This window comes from Mustela nivalis (assembly GCF_964662115.1).
Source record: "Mustela nivalis genome assembly, chromosome: 1".
NCBI classification, from domain to species: Eukaryota; Metazoa; Chordata; class Mammalia; order Carnivora; family Mustelidae; genus Mustela; species Mustela nivalis.
The window spans coordinates 155,591,726-155,606,881 of NC_139020.1; the positions used below are offsets into that span (position 1 = coordinate 155,591,726).

General features: G+C 47.2%; 1 protein-coding gene across 2 annotated transcripts; it reads right to left on the reverse strand.

Moving 5' to 3' along the window:
* On the reverse strand, nucleotides 1–14,717 carry CX3CR1 (C-X3-C motif chemokine receptor 1). 2 transcript variants are annotated; one of them, XM_082746473.1, is made up of 2 exons: nucleotides 14,632–14,717; nucleotides 1–2,825 (listed from the first exon to the last, which is right to left on the reverse strand). In XM_082746473.1, the coding sequence occupies exon 2, from the start codon at nucleotides 2,814–2,816 to the stop codon at nucleotides 1,746–1,748; it is 1,071 nt and encodes a 356-aa protein (XP_082602599.1). In that variant the 5' UTR covers nucleotides 2,817–2,825; nucleotides 14,632–14,717; the 3' UTR covers nucleotides 1–1,745. The 2 variants fall into 2 exon arrangements, with proteins under 2 accessions (XP_082602599.1, XP_082602598.1); XM_082746472.1 differs by having other exon boundaries at nucleotides 14,566–14,717.
* Nucleotides 14,718–15,156: the final 439 nt, after the last annotated feature.

The following is a 15,156-nucleotide window of genomic DNA, read 5'->3' on the forward strand; positions in this document are numbered from 1 at the left end:
TAAGTGCTGTAATATGTATTTGTTAAATATTGGAAACAAGTTTATCAAAGGATAATGGTGAGTAAATTACAGTACTTGATCTTGATGGAACATAATTCATTCTCTCGTTTAAACCAACTTACTGACTTTGCCAAGAGGGTGTCAGAAAAACAGCGATGAGTCAGTTGCCTTCAATGAGTACACAACCTGACAGAGCCTTCTAAAGCCATCATTAAAAACTATACAGAAACGGAACTATTTGTGGTCTAATGTAAGAGAAAAATAGCAGATTACAAAACAGTCTGTACATGATGCTTTCAACTCTAAACGTGAAAGTGTGAACAAGTTCTGGGTGGAAAAATGAAGGTATTACATGCTTAGGTTATAGGTGACATTCTCTTTAGCATTACAATTGTTTTTCAAGCTCTAAAGTATTAGACCAACCCAGATGTCTACTGAAAAGGGGAGAATGCTGCTCCTGGGACCCTGGCTCTCCAGGTTGGTAGTGGCATGAATGATGGAGGTTCTCTCCAGATGGGAAGGGGCTTGCCACAAGGCAATTGGAAAGAACATTCAAGGCAGTCTGGAGGGCTGGGTCAGGGAGGACCATCAATTTATATATCCAGGACTGTCCATTGAATGCCACTGTAGGAACCAGCCTCCTCTGTATCTGAGCTCCCTCGAATAACACAGCCAAGTCTGCCAACACTGCCCCTTAAGCACTGTGCCAGATAGAGGGGAAAGCTGAAGTCTGGGAACCAGATAAGAGGGATGCGACCTGCAAGAGTTGGTGGCTGGCTCCTCATGCTGGGAAGGATGCTCCTTATGTGAAAAGTACCTCTATCTCCATTCTGCAGATGAGGAAGCTGAAGCAGTGGGCTGTCTTCAAGCTACTCAGTGGGCCAAGTGTTGAGCTGGGAATGGAAGCCATCCCTTCTTAGTTTGGGCCAGGGTTCTTTCTATTTATCTTCCTGGGTCTGGAAGCAGGTGATGATGCATATGGCTGGATGGAAGAGACCTGGCTGGCTGAGAGGAGGGATTCTTTCAGAAAGGGGAAGAAATGGGAAATCTGTTGGTGGGACTGCATGATGGAGGATCTCAAATTTGATGCAGTAGGCACTGGGCAACCATTGTAAGTTTGGGGGCATAATAGAAAGGGGTTTCAGGGAGAGGAGATTGGCAAGGTGTGCTGGCTGGTGTGATCAGTGAGGAGGTTGGCCCAGACATATAGGTTAATGGGCAGCTCTTGTTCTATCAGATCAAAAAAGCACCCAGCCCTCCAGCTTCTTGGAACTATGTCTCTCTGCACTTTTAACCATGAGATTGGAATGGAAGCTGCCATATTATCTATTCTCCCCGCATGGATACAATCTGGTCTGGGGATGGACATCTGATTCAGACTTGGCCAATGAAAACCCTTCCCTGGGAATTTTAACCTTGGGACCAGAGAGGGATGGGTCTCAGTGTCTCATTATTGGTTATGCTGTGTCACCACTCAGAGAGCTGAGAGCTAGAGAGAGGAAATTCTTGCTGGACTCAAGCCCTAGTTTCTACTTTGAGGGCACAGCCACTCTCTTGCGCAAGCCACCATATGAATAATACTCCCCACCTCCTCTTTCGTTAAGGTAGTCTGAGTTAAATTTTTATCATTTGTAAACAAAAAGCCCTGGCATTTGCAGTTGACATTCTTACATTCTCAAAAATGCTTTGGGGTTGTTTTGGGGCATTCAGTTCATCAAGAGATAAGACTTTGGGTATTCTTTCTTTCAGAGAAGGATGGACCCATCTCCGTCACTGGTGTGGTAGGTAAAATTGCTGCTCAAAATGCTTTCCCGCCTGCTCATTTGTGATTCAGTCGGGGAGAAACTGACGTGGACAGGATGGCCACACAGGACAGCCAGACATTTCCGATATAAGTGGTTAAGGTATCTTCTGAACTTCTCTCCAGCAAATGCGTAGATAAATGGATTGAGGCAACAGTGGATAAACGCAATTGTCTCGGTCACACTGAGGGCCAACCTCAGATCCCTCTTCATGTCACAACTGGGAAAGAAGTTATAGAGATTAAGAGTCTCTAAGAAAATCATGATATTGTAGGGTGTCCAGAAGAGGAAAAACATGATGACCACCAGAAAGATCAGTTTGATGGCTTTGGCTTTTTTATGGTTCTTACAGGAAAACAGTGTCCGCATGATTCTGAAGTAACAGTAACTCATAATGAGCACGGGTAGCAAGAAGCCAAGCAAATTTGCCTCCACGTTGCGGAGCACAGGCCAGAGATCCTGCAAGACCTCAGGGTAGTCACCGAGGCATTCATTTTCTCTTTGTTTTGTGAACATGAACTGAGGTGCTGCCACCAAGATGGCTGCCGCCCAGACACCTAGGCTGATAGTGACGCCATGCTGCACGGTCCGGTTGTGCATGGAGTTGGCCGCTAGGACAATGGCCAGGTACCTATCAATGCTGATGACAGTGATAAAGAATATGCCTCCAAAAAAGCCAATGAAGAAGAAGGCAGTGGTGAGTTTGCACACAGCATTGTGAAGGCCTTGTTCACTTATTAGGTAGTGAGTCCAGAAGGGTAAGGTGGCTACAAAGAGCAGATCAGACAAGGCCAAGTTCAGGAGGTAAATGTCAGTGATACTCTTGGGCTTCTGGCTATTGGTGAGGGCAAACACCACCAGCAAATTTCCCAGCAGGCCAAAGGCAAAGACAAGGGAGTAGAGTATGGACAGGAAGACGGTCCCAAAGGCCACGATGTTCCCCATATCACAGGCTTCAGCAGACTCATCGTACTCAAAGTCTTCCAAAATTGATTCAGGGGAGTGTGTGGGCATGGTGAGGGCCTGGATCAGAAAGGAAAACAAGTAACAGCATTAATTCTCAGAGAAACAAAGTTGGGATTCTGTCTGGTCCCACACATAAGCAGACTGGAAGAAACAAATATTGGTTGGATGCCTAATGAATGACACTTCTCAATGTCACACATGTCATTTTGTTTAATCTCCACAACAGACTTTTGGTGGAAGCTGCAATAGATTTCTCTGACAGAAGAGGAAATCAGGTCTCTGAGAGATTCAGAGACTTGCCCAGACCTGCACAGTGAATGGCTCAGCTAGCATTTGAATCTAGATCTTTTGAAGCTTGAGACAGATCTTTTCTTATTTGATTTTCAAACAACTATCCAGAAGGCTGACCAGTGTGTGGATAACGGGAGAGAGAACTATGGGTATGGCTAAGAGGGAGTGAGGTGATACAGCCATAATTCCCATGTCTAGTCCAAAGTTCCTTGAAACAATTCTCCACCTCCCCTACCCTCTGGATCCCAATTTCTCCTGCAGGAGACAGACTAAAGAGAGAGGTCTCAGACACTCTTCAGACACACAGAGCCCTGAGCAGACCTGTACCCAGAAGCCGCTCATCTTTGTTTTTGAGAGCTCTTTCTCTTTTTCTTCCTCTTGGAACCAACAGGTCCTTCTCTTCCTTAAGGGATAAGACACAGAGTTGTACACTCTAGAGTGACCACCTGTTCTCGGTTTGCCCTGGACTTTCCTGATTTTAGCATCAAAAGTTGGAAACCCTTCAGTTCTAAGCAGACAGCCATAGATGACCATCCCACAAATTCAAATGAAGAGGAGTGTCGCCATTGCCTTCAGAGGGCCTCTGCTGTTATGAAAGGACTGCCTGATCCTGTATGGACCTGTTGTACTGGGTCCAGGTGGCTAATTCATCCCATAATTACCAGCCCTGCACTCACTGTGCCCTAGTGATTCATAAGAATTTTGTTCTTTCAGGACAAAAATTAAAAGAGAAGATATTTCTGCCCAGGTTGAGAAGTAACACTTGTCCCCTTCTCTCTTCAGCTCTTCAGCCAGGACTCGCTTGTCACTCTAGAGGCAACAAGGGCAATCCTTTCACTCTGGCCCACTGGGGCCTCCTCCTCATTCTTGTGATGCCCCATACAGGCATCCCTGAGAACCCCCAAGTATGTTCAGAGCATACCTCCTGATTGTCACTGCCTCCCTCTCCACCACAACTAAAAACAAAATTCACACCTCTTTAACCAACGGAGTTTCCACACCCCACTGCATCCTTTTCATAGTGGTTTTACCAAGACTGTGTCTCTGCCAAGGTGAGTGTCCACCCTCCCAGCCAGGGCTTTGCTACTCCCTTCCCAGCCTCTGCATTGTGTTCTGGCCCATCTCTGCATCGTCCCCAGAGTCTTCCAGGAAGAAGTGGGTTAAGCCTTTCTGACTTGGGCGTCTCAGGCTGGGATGGACTTCTCAACCCCCAGGGAGGGTGTATGCTTTCTTTGCCTTAAGCTGCAATGCCCTTTTCTCAGAGATGAAACCCTGGCTGTGACCTTAATCAATAATATTTAGTTAACATAAAATGGCTGATGTACTGCCCCTTTTGAGATACACAATGTCAGTTTCAAGCTGAGATATGGGGAGATGGGGAAATTCCTACTCCATGCAGGTAGCTTATGTTAGTGGCACATCTTCCCAGACACACAGCTTTGTGAGAGTGGAAATTGTCAAGCCCTCAGTGATCCTAAGTTCAGGAACCTAGAGCTACCATCCTCTTCCTCCTTCTATTTTCCCCAGTGAAAGAGCTGGCACAGTTGGCCTTGAGAGGAGGCCAAGGATAAGGAAGATTGTGTGGTATCTTAGTGCTCAGTGCTCAGGACTGTGCTCAGTCCTGTGGCTCAGGAACATTGTGCTGGTGCATTGGATTGATTTTGCCAAATCTGCATGATATAGATTTAATTTCCACTCTGGGCATCATGGCTCATACACAGGGACCTCCTCTAAATCTTCCAGCATGTGTCCCTGGGTCACTGAGGAGGGAGAACAGACAGGTGGGCAGACTCGGGCTCTCCTGAGGCTGAATCTCATGTCTGTTTCTCCAGCCAAGTGACCTTGAATGAACTTGGAACCTCTGAGTCTGACGTTCCTTATCTGCAAGACTGCAACTCATTCTCATGTCTGTGCTCAGTGCTATTCTGAGGAGCGCACCTGGCATGGTGTGTTACATATAGCAGGCTCTTAATAAACGCAATTGGCAAGGAAGCAGAAGCACTTTGGACCTTTGCAATCATCCAGGTTTCCTGTGAACTCTTGTATTATGGCTCACTCCCACCCTAGGCATTGGTCTGTAAAGTTGGTTTTATTTTTTTTCCTGAAATAAAAAATATTTTCTTTTCAGATTTTTTGGGGGGTATGGGGGAGGAAGGGAGTAAAGAATACTTTTACTGAGTTTTCACTCAGCTGTCAGGTTCATTGCTAAACACATATTACTTATTTTGGGAAAAAATTCATTAATTGACTTGAAATTTAAAAAAGTAAACATACACAAAAATATGAGTTATATGAAAAATTAAAATAAATAAACAAGCAAATAGTTGAATAGTTGAATATGATAACCAGCACATAGTGCATGCTCAATAAATGGTAGCCAACACGTAACAGTATACTTACCTCTACTTTATGGGCAAGTAGATGCACTCAGAGAGGGTGAGTAACTTGCTCAATGCCACACAGCTGGCGTGTGGCAGGGCTGCCATTTGGGCCCACGTGTGGCCAGCCTATCTGCCCTGCCTGCTTTCGACTGGGAGTTCCTGAGGGAGGAACAGGATCTTCTTCAGCTCTGCAGACTAGTATTTGACAGAGAGGGAGAGGCCTAGCACCAAGCAAATGCCACAGGAATATTCGCAGGAGTCTAAATACTGTCTCCTAAACTTTCATTCCCAATTGTTCTGTGGGAGAAATAGTGACAGTGGCCTTTTGATTGTCTAGTTCCCAGAGGTGCCCACAGGGCCCCTGAGTGTCCTTTCTGATCCCAGGCCAGGGACCCTTGTTTGAACTCCTGGTGCTTAGTGGACGCCTAGTGTGTTGAATAAAGGAATGAGTGAGTGAGCAAATGAATGAATAGAAGACATAGAGAAGCAGAAGTCACTTTCGCCACACTGCAGAACCCTTGGAGACAAGCACAGACCCACCAGCTCTCCAGGGTCAGAAATCACAGCTTGCTGTGACAAAATGCTCTTCCATGCCAGCATCAGGGCCCAGCTATGCCTCACTGCATGGCTGGGAGTGGCCCAGGCTTCTACGTAGTCTGAGCCCACCACCAGTTTGAACCCAGCTTTGCTGGTTGAGAAGCCTAGAGCATGCGAGGGCACCATTTACAACAGAAACCTGATGTCCAGGAAGGACGTCACTGAATTATTCCACTGAACTTGACAGACTGATCAAGAGAAGGACCTTTTTAGGAAGGGTAGGCCTGAGCTTATTATTCCTCTTATTATTCCTGGGTCCTCTGAGATGTCCCATGACTGGGAGACAAGCCTAATGATGGGGCCTCCTGGCAATAGACGGGAGCAGGGCCAGTCCTTGACAGTGGGCTTCTGAGCAGGCTGAACAGCCACCAGGGATCTGATTGGCTGGACACAGGCATTCCTGGCCCCTGAGGACAGCAGGAACCAAGTGCAGGGATCCAAGGAGATAAGGCTTCTTTGCAAGGCCTCCTCAGCCTAGTCTCCTACAGATGGGGCTGTGAGAGGAGAGATGCGTGCGGGACAAGCTAAATGGTGTTGAACTGCAAAAGTCTGAGTTGAGCCCAGACGCAGAGCTCTGAGCGCACATGTGCTGAGCCCAGACGCAGACCTCTGTGCACACGTGTGTTTCATACTCCAGTAGAAACGACCCTGCTCTGTCAACTTGCTCACTTGCCTCTGTCTCCGCTCCTTCTCTGCTTCCTCCGGCCCACTTCCTTTTCTCAGGTCTGCTCGTTTATTTTTCAACTGTTTTTGGGTCATCATTTACCCATTGTTTCCAATCAGCTTCCTTGTTCTCTACTTCCCCTTTCATTTATGTGGCCTGCATCCACTTTCCTCTTCTGTTCCACATCCTTTTCAGGCTGCTTCCCCCATCTTTTGGCTTCACATTCTGCTTACTATCTGCTAGACCCCATGCATCTTTCCTTGTTTTGTGTTGGTTGGCTTTTTCTCCTTTGCTCTCTGCTTACGGCTTTTTAGAACCCTGAGTGAAGACCAGGTTTGAGGTTCTGTTGGTTTCTAACACCAAGAAAAGTTTTTCCTTTGCAAAGGAAATTAGAGGATGGTAAAGATTGCTCAAGCCCGGACTCCAACATTCTCCATGGGGGTGACACCATGCTGAGAATGTTCCAGAGCCTGAAAGCTATCCTTGGCAAGCCCAGTATGGAAGGGGAGGAGGCTGCCATTCTCGGACACCTCGAGTGCCTCGCTCCGTACACAAGACCCTATTTCTTTCCCTCAACAGCCCTCCATGAGAATGGTTGCCCTTCTTGTGTGACAGAACCAACAGCAGCTAGGAGAGATCAGGACACTCGTCCAAGGAGCAACTGAGCCCATATTTCAGCCCACATGAGCCTCTCCACAGAGACATGCTCCAGGCCTGACACCAGGCTCTTCCTGTTGGAGCAGAAGCCTGAAGCTTATCGCAGACCACTTCTCTAGATCTAGAATGGAGAAATAGTAGACTCAGTCCCCACTGGAAAGAAGATGACCCGTGATGCCAGCCTGAACACTTGTGCTGGGTTTCTCCCCTCTGGACTCAGAACCCATAGGGCTGACCCTGGGGGGAAAGGCTGGTAATTGGGAGATGAAGTGGGGAGATATTCACCTCTCCAGCCATGACTAGGGGATCCTCACTGCCAGACCCCCAGAATATAGCTCTCATCAATGCTGGCAAAGAAAATTGGAACTCTTTTCTCCAGAGAAGAGGCTGAAAGCTGTAGGCTAATATTCTGCCTTCAACTATATGGTGACGCATATCCTTCTCATGATGAGCACTGAGTAATGAATGCAATTGTTGAATCACTATTTGGTACACCGGACACTCATACAACATTGCATGGTAACCATAGTGGAATTAAAATAAAAAGTTAAAAGTTAACAAGAAACAGGGCAGGGTGATGCTGTTCTGAGCCATGTCCTTCACAGGGGCCCCACATCCCACTGACAGCTCAGAGACCCTGGGCAGCTCACTCTGACTCTGCCTCAGTTTCCTCATAGGTAACATGAAAGCATCGAACCAGACTGTCCCTAAGGGCCCAGCCAGCTCTGGCACGCTTACATTTTCAACAAGAACCAAGCAGAAGGAAATAGTCTCCAAGCACAACACAAGTCCTGTGTCAGTGAGAGCATGGCCTAGCGTCAAGGGAAGTGACTGCTCATGAACATGAAACTTCTGGGCTCACAGTCTGCCAGCATTCAGGGGGTTTCTGTTTGGAGACAGAGAGCTGGGGCAGTTGACTCTGGTCCCGACAATTCTTGAGCTTTGCCTTGTCGTAGATAGGAGGCTTTTGGGTCTGAGCCCAAGCCCACAACCCCCGCTGTTTGGGCGCGGGAGTCTTACCAGATCCTGATGGTTTTCCCATGTATAAAGACAGCCAACTTTCTGAGGTACCCTGTGGGATGCAGGGAGAGGTGAGGAGGAGAAGGGAAAGGAGAGGCAGGTTCAGGGGCCCCAAACTGCACACAGAGGAACTCTAAAGGGCCATTTACACCTAGGAGCCCCTCCCCTGTGCAAGTGACCCAAGTGGCTCTCTGTGTCAGCAAGCAGCCCACCTGAGACAACGTGGCCTCACCCACCCACCAGTGTTTGCACCCACCAAAATGGACACCCCAAGTCAAGACCAGCAGTGGGAGAAAACAGCCCTGAGGCTGCTCGATGAGTCAGCCCCTCACCCAAGCCGCCGTGGGTCAGGGTTTGATACACCTACCTCTCGTTTTCTCTTCTAAGAACACTAAGCTATTCACTTATCTCTGCCACACTGTGAAATTCTGAAGGGAAATACTTTAGGATTTTAAATTAATTATTAACTAAGCCAATATCTATTATGTATCTTTTTTTAAAAAGATTTTATTTATTTATTTGACAGAGGGAGAGAGATCACAAGTAGGCAGAGAGGCAGGCAGAGAGAGAAGAGGAAGCAGGCTTTCCGCTGAGCAGAGAGCCCGATGTGGGGCTCCATCCCAGGACCCTGGGAACATGACCTGAGCTGAAGGCAGAGGCTTAACCCACTGAGCCACCCAGGTGCCCCTCTGTTATGTATCTTAACCATATGCTTGTATAAAGACAAATAAAAATTGGGCACCTGGGTGGCTCAGTGGGTTAAAGCCTCTGCCTTCGGCTCAGATCATGATCCTGGGGTCCTGGGATTGAGCCTCACATCAGGCTCTCTGCTCAGGGGGAGCCTGCTTCCTCCTCCTCTCTCTCTCTCTTTCTGCCTGCCTCTCTGCCTACTTGTGATCTCTGTCTGTGAAATAAATAAATAAACTCTTTAAAAAAAAAAGGACAAATAAAAATAATACCTAAGAGGCCTACTTCTCCTCCTTGAAAGTAAAGGAAGGGATTCTTTTTTGCCTCCTCCTTCCAATGCTTACTTTAGAAAACTTGTCACCGGAAGTACATTCTCCTCTCTCTGAAATGTGGGTTTGTGTCCTTTTGAAAATGTGATCACCTCTTTTGTCAGCTTTATGACCCAGGAATCTTTCTCAAGGACCTGGGGGCCCTCTCTTCGAAAAGTAAACATCAAGAATTAGGGCCCATGGGGCTGGTTCAGTCCCTTAAGCGGCTGACTTCAGCTCAGGTCATGATCTCAGGGGCCCTGGGTTTGAGCTCCATGTCAGGCTCCCTGCTCAGTGGGGAATCTGCTTCTCCCTCTCCCCTCCCCTTGCTTGTGCTCTCTCTCTCTCAAATAAATAAAATCTTAAAAAAAAAAAAAAAACAACGAATTAGCGCCCCTGTCACCCAGTTTCTGTGGAAGGGTAGGAGACTAACTTGAGTAGGTGCTTTGTTCCAAGTTGCAAAGATACCTCTCATCATAAAGATGAGTCTATTTTTTCTCTGGATGAAGCTAGTCAGCTAGCACAGATGGTCATCCCAGTTCCCATGGTAAAGTTAGGATGACTGTGTGTGACTGTCGAGTTCTCTCATGTGAGGACTAGGTATGTGTCTCTCATGTTATGGATTGTATCTGCTTGGCTGTACGAAAAGGTGAGTTGTTTTTTTTTGTTTGTTTGTTTACCCCATCTCTGCAATCTCTTAGCAGATTGTCTGAGATGTGCACCACATTCTGGTTTCATACCTCATTAATAATAAAAGTGTTTTCCTTCTCTATTATCTCTGTGAGAGTCTTTTCTGGATTGGAGATCTTATTTTTAATTTTATTTCCCCAACGCTAGGCACTGTACTCCATTTGGTGGAGGTAAGAATGGCTAAGATACAGGCTCCAAGTTACTGTTAATGTGCAGTAGCAGAATATAAGAAAAGTTAGGGGAAACCAAAGGATTGGATCATTTCAGCTGAGTCTTAAAGCTGGGGGGATCTTCCAGATAGACAAATGTGGTGGTGGGAAGCAGGGATGGGGGTATTGAAGCCAAAGGCACTGAGAGTCTAAACACAGGGATGTATCCCAGGACCAGGGCTCCGCAAAGGGAGTGTGAGGGAATATACTAGAAACAGATAGAGGTGAGGATGGTGGGAATAGAAGTGGCTGGCATGCTCCTGGAGTCTTCACAAAAGTCAAGTTTAGTCTGTGTGGAAGGTTCAGGAAAAGATGCAGAGAAACGACTGAAAAGGCAGAAGAGAGGTGAACAGAGGGCCCTCAGATTCCACGCTAAGAAACCGTAGGAAAATTATAGGACTTTGAAAGAGGGGAGGAATTACTGCCCTGTGCTAGTGTCCTGGCTAGCATACCTTTCAGAGCTACCTCCCCTTTCATTGTTTGGCCAGTACACAGCTCTGTAAGTTTGGGAGACTGATAGCAATGCGATGATCTTGTTTGCAGAAATAGAAACTGTCTGGTGGAAATGTGCCTGATAATTATCTGTGGTTACGTACCAGTTTTGCTTGAGTCTGTACATTTCTAGAAGTTTTACATCCAGGCTGGTGTCTGCTCATTGCCATTGCTGAATAGGCAGGCACTGTGTGAATGTTCCACGGTCATCTCCTCCACTGTCAATGCACCCCTGGGTAGCTGTGGACAGCACCGTCATGAACATTTTTACATGCGCATCTACATCTCCCACAGCATGGGATGCATTTTTAAAATGCAGATCCCAAAAAAGACCTACTGTGTGAATCCATGCCTCTGATGGTAAAAAACAGGCAACGATAATGCTTATTGTTTAGGGATGCGTATCTAGGTGGTAGAATTCTAAGGATGGGAGGGCAGTCAGGAAGGGACATAAAGGAGGCTGCTGGGGGCCAGCCTGGGTTTCTCCTGTAGCCTGGTTGATGGTTTGGTGGAAGTTGATTTATAAGGTGTTAACCTGCACACTGTTCTTTGAGTGTGCTGTATTTTCATAGTGAGCATAGGTTTAAGGAAAAGGACAAAGAGGACCTGCAATTTTTTTTTTTTTTAATATTTAAAGATAGGTGCCTGGGTGGCTCAGTCAGTTGATTTTGGCTCAGGTCATGATCTTGGGGTTGTGAGATTGAGACCCACGTCAGACTCTGCTCTCAGTGCGGAGTCTCTCTCTCTCAAATAAAAACAAGTAAATAAATAAATAAAGTCCTTGGGGCACCTGGGTGGCTCAGTGGGTTAAGCCTCTGCCTTCAGCTCAGGTCATGATCTCAGGGTCCTGAGATCAAGCCCCGCATCGGGCTTTCTGCTCAGTGAGGAGCCTGCTTCCCCTTCTCTCTCTGCCTGCCTCTCTGCCTGCTTGTGATCTCTGTCTGTCAAATAAATGGATAAAATCTTTTAAAATAAATAAATAAATAAATAAAATCTTTTAAAATATGTATTTATAGAGATGTGCTATAGGTTTTCCTCCCTGCAAAGATACATAACCCAGTAGAGTTGCTCTTTGGCCAGATCAGAAGAGGGGGTGGTTGAGGCCCGACTGTGGCACCCCCTGGGATAACCAGGGCATTCTGAGTCTCCACCAAGGGCAGGGAGTACCAGGACTCGGCTGGAAGCCCCAGCTTCGGTGCTGCTGGGCAGTCGGTGAGGCAAGTCCTGGGAATCCCTGGACTGTGCTGCTGGGAATCCAAGCAAGTTCCCAGAAAAGCCAGCAGAGAACCTGGCCTTATGCCACTCTGGGCTCTACCTCCTCCTAACAGTGACCTGTTGTAGGACAGCAGGAGATCCCGTCCCTGTCCAGCTCCGCCGCTGTGGGTGCTGACTCTGGCCATCTTCAAGGGGGAGATCTTGGGGCCTGAGTAAAACAGGGGTAGCCAAGGACTCTGTTCCAGGTCAGAGGTCAGGTCGGGGATTGGGTAAGCTGAAGGGAGGTCTTTGAGGCCAGGACCATATGTGATATTGCTGCCTTTCCACAGCCCGGCCAGGGTGGGAATGAGGGGTCTCCTGGAAGGGGGTGGGGTAAGGAATGGAAGCTGGTTCTGACCTGGCTGGGGTCTGGCATACCCCTTCTCCCTGCCCCTCACAACCTCATTTGAATGTCATTAGTAGTCTTAAGGTGCACAAACCTGATCTTCAGCTTCCCACAATGACAACACATATTGTTTACTGAGCACCAGATATGGCCAGACAGTGTGGTCAGAACTGTACACACTTTGTCCTTAATACTCACAGATACACAACCTATATTCCTGACTTGGCTTCATCGACGATCAACTCATGGCCAGTATTCATGTTAAAGCAATGCCTGAGGCTCAGCAAGGCAAGGGCCGAGCCAGAGCTTCATTATAAGCAAAGCCGCCTTTCCCACCCACAGAGAGAGTGATAGTTGTGGAGCCTGGCTTCGGGGATGGTCGGCATGTGGCTGACACGCTGTTGGAGCTCCCTTCTGGGGGTATAAGCAAGAGCCACATCCTGCCCGGCTCTTGAAACGTGTGAAATGAAGCCAAGCTAAGAGGCAAGCAAATCCAAACCTGTGCACGTACACATGAATACGCACACATGCACACACTCACACAGGGGTGCCCAGTTGTCACGTGGCTCCTCTTACAGAGCCCAGTTCCCTCCCAGGCACTCCCAGACATGGGGTGAGCTGCCCCCATGCAACCCTGGAAGCCCGCAGAAGGTTCGTGGGCTTTCTTTGTTTTTTTCCTTTTGTCCTTTCTTTTTTTTCCCCCTTCCTTCTCTTTCTTTTCTTCCTTCCTTCCTTTCTTTTGTTTTCCTTCCTTCCTTTCTTCCTTTTCTTTCTTTCTCTTCTGATTCTATTTATTTATTTGAGAGAGGAGAGAGAGCGCACACTGAGCAGGGGCAGCAACAGATGGGGAGGGAGAGGGACAAGCAGACTGCGCTGAATTTGGAGCCCAACGCTAGGCTGGGTCTCAGCATCCTGAGATATGATCTGGGTCCAAACCAAGAGTCAGAGGCTCAAACAACTGAACCATGGGTGGGGAGGCATCAGGGGAAACTTTCTAGTCTGTTTCTCAGACAATCCAGTCTTTTTTTCTCCTTTAGGTTCAACTTTTCTACCGTGAGTTTTCTACCTGAAGTATTTGAAAAAGAAAATAGCCTTTTTGCGGGGAGAGGAAATCCTAAAACTCCCTGGCCTTTCTCTGAGTGCAGCTGAGAACCTCCAGAGCAGAGACCGCAGAATCTGTGAGGCCAAGATGGCCGGATAAAGGTCAAGCAAGGAGAAATGACAGGTCTCATCAGTCCTCGCCTGGGACCTCCATGTAGTTCCTCCTCTGGTGCACTCATGAGTGCACACCATTTCTGAGCATGTGTCTGCTCAGAATCCCTGAGACTGTTTTCCCACAACACAAACCCTCTGAGCCCGAGTCCTCACAATGATTATAACAGCATATATTAATAGTGAACATCGAATTTGTGTTGGCAATTTATTCATTGAAATAGTTGTCATTGTAAATGCAATAGGTGCTCTTTATAACAAGTGTAGGTGGCACCAAAAAACAAAAAAACAAAAAACAAAAAACCACCACCAACAACAATAAAGGGAAAAAGAGAAACAACACAGAAGCAAATGATCTACCATCCAACGTCCCAGAATCAAACACAGCTGGCTTTCACCCGTTCCCGTGCAATCGCACTTCATGTTTTTATATTTATATCAAGTGTAATTATATTTATATGTAAGATGGAAGTGCTATATTAAACATTTTTTATTATAAAAAGTTCAAACATACATAAAAGCTGAGAGCACCCCCAAACACGCCCCACACAGCTTCAATTAGCAGCTCATGGTCCCGATTTCATCTATTCCCCACTCCATGCTCTGCTAGATTATTTCAAAATAAATCCAGGTGTCGTACCATTTCACCCATGAACAGGTAAGTGTGGGTCTCCAAAAGGATAAGAACTCTTTTTAAACAAAATAATAACTTTATTACTATTTCTCACTTTAAGAAGTTACAAAATCCTCACTCTCACCCGTATCCAATTTTAAATGATGCTTCTTTCAGGTAATACCTACCCATGAGCAGTTCTCCATGCCCCTAACATGATTACCGATGTTTCTAAAGGTATTTTGCATCGAACAATCACTGATGGTCTCATCACCCGCTGCCTGCCACCCCTCAAGCCCCTTGGACGTTAGGCTGCAACAGCTTTGGGGAAATGGTCTCTCTTAGCGTGGAAAGCAAACCAGCATCCATTACCCACCGTGATCTCTGGCCACCATGCCCCGCCCCGCGAGCCCACAGGTGCTGGCAAGTTTTCTGCTCCTACCTGGGCAGGGCCTGGGAAGGAAACCTCCGGACGTGACAATCAACCACTTGGTCCCACGGTCCCTGCCTCTGTCACAGAGTATTTCCTTTTCCCTCCCTCTGAGGGCATCTTTATTTGCAAAGTTAGCCAATAGTAGCGGGTTTCCTGTGAGGTAGACTATCTTTAGATGTTGCCGCAGGCAGGCTCAGAACCTCCCAGGCTGAAGGCCAGCTGATGTCAGGAGGGTTTAAACTCGCAAGCCTGGAGGACAGAGCCGGAGGCAGACCCACCAGGCAAGCAACAATGTGGAGGCCGTGTTATTTGCCACCTTTGGGGGAGGGCAGAGAATAGTGCAGTTCTCAGGAGCCACTAACACCCACTGAACCTCAATTTTCCCACCTGTAAAAAGGGGTCCACAGCACTCACCAGGCTGCACTGGGGTGCACAGTAAATGAACTGTAGCTTCTCTCTTCAGAGGACATATTTGGGAGCTTACTAGAAATGCAGCACCTCAACCCTGCCACTGAATGAGACTCTGCATTTTGA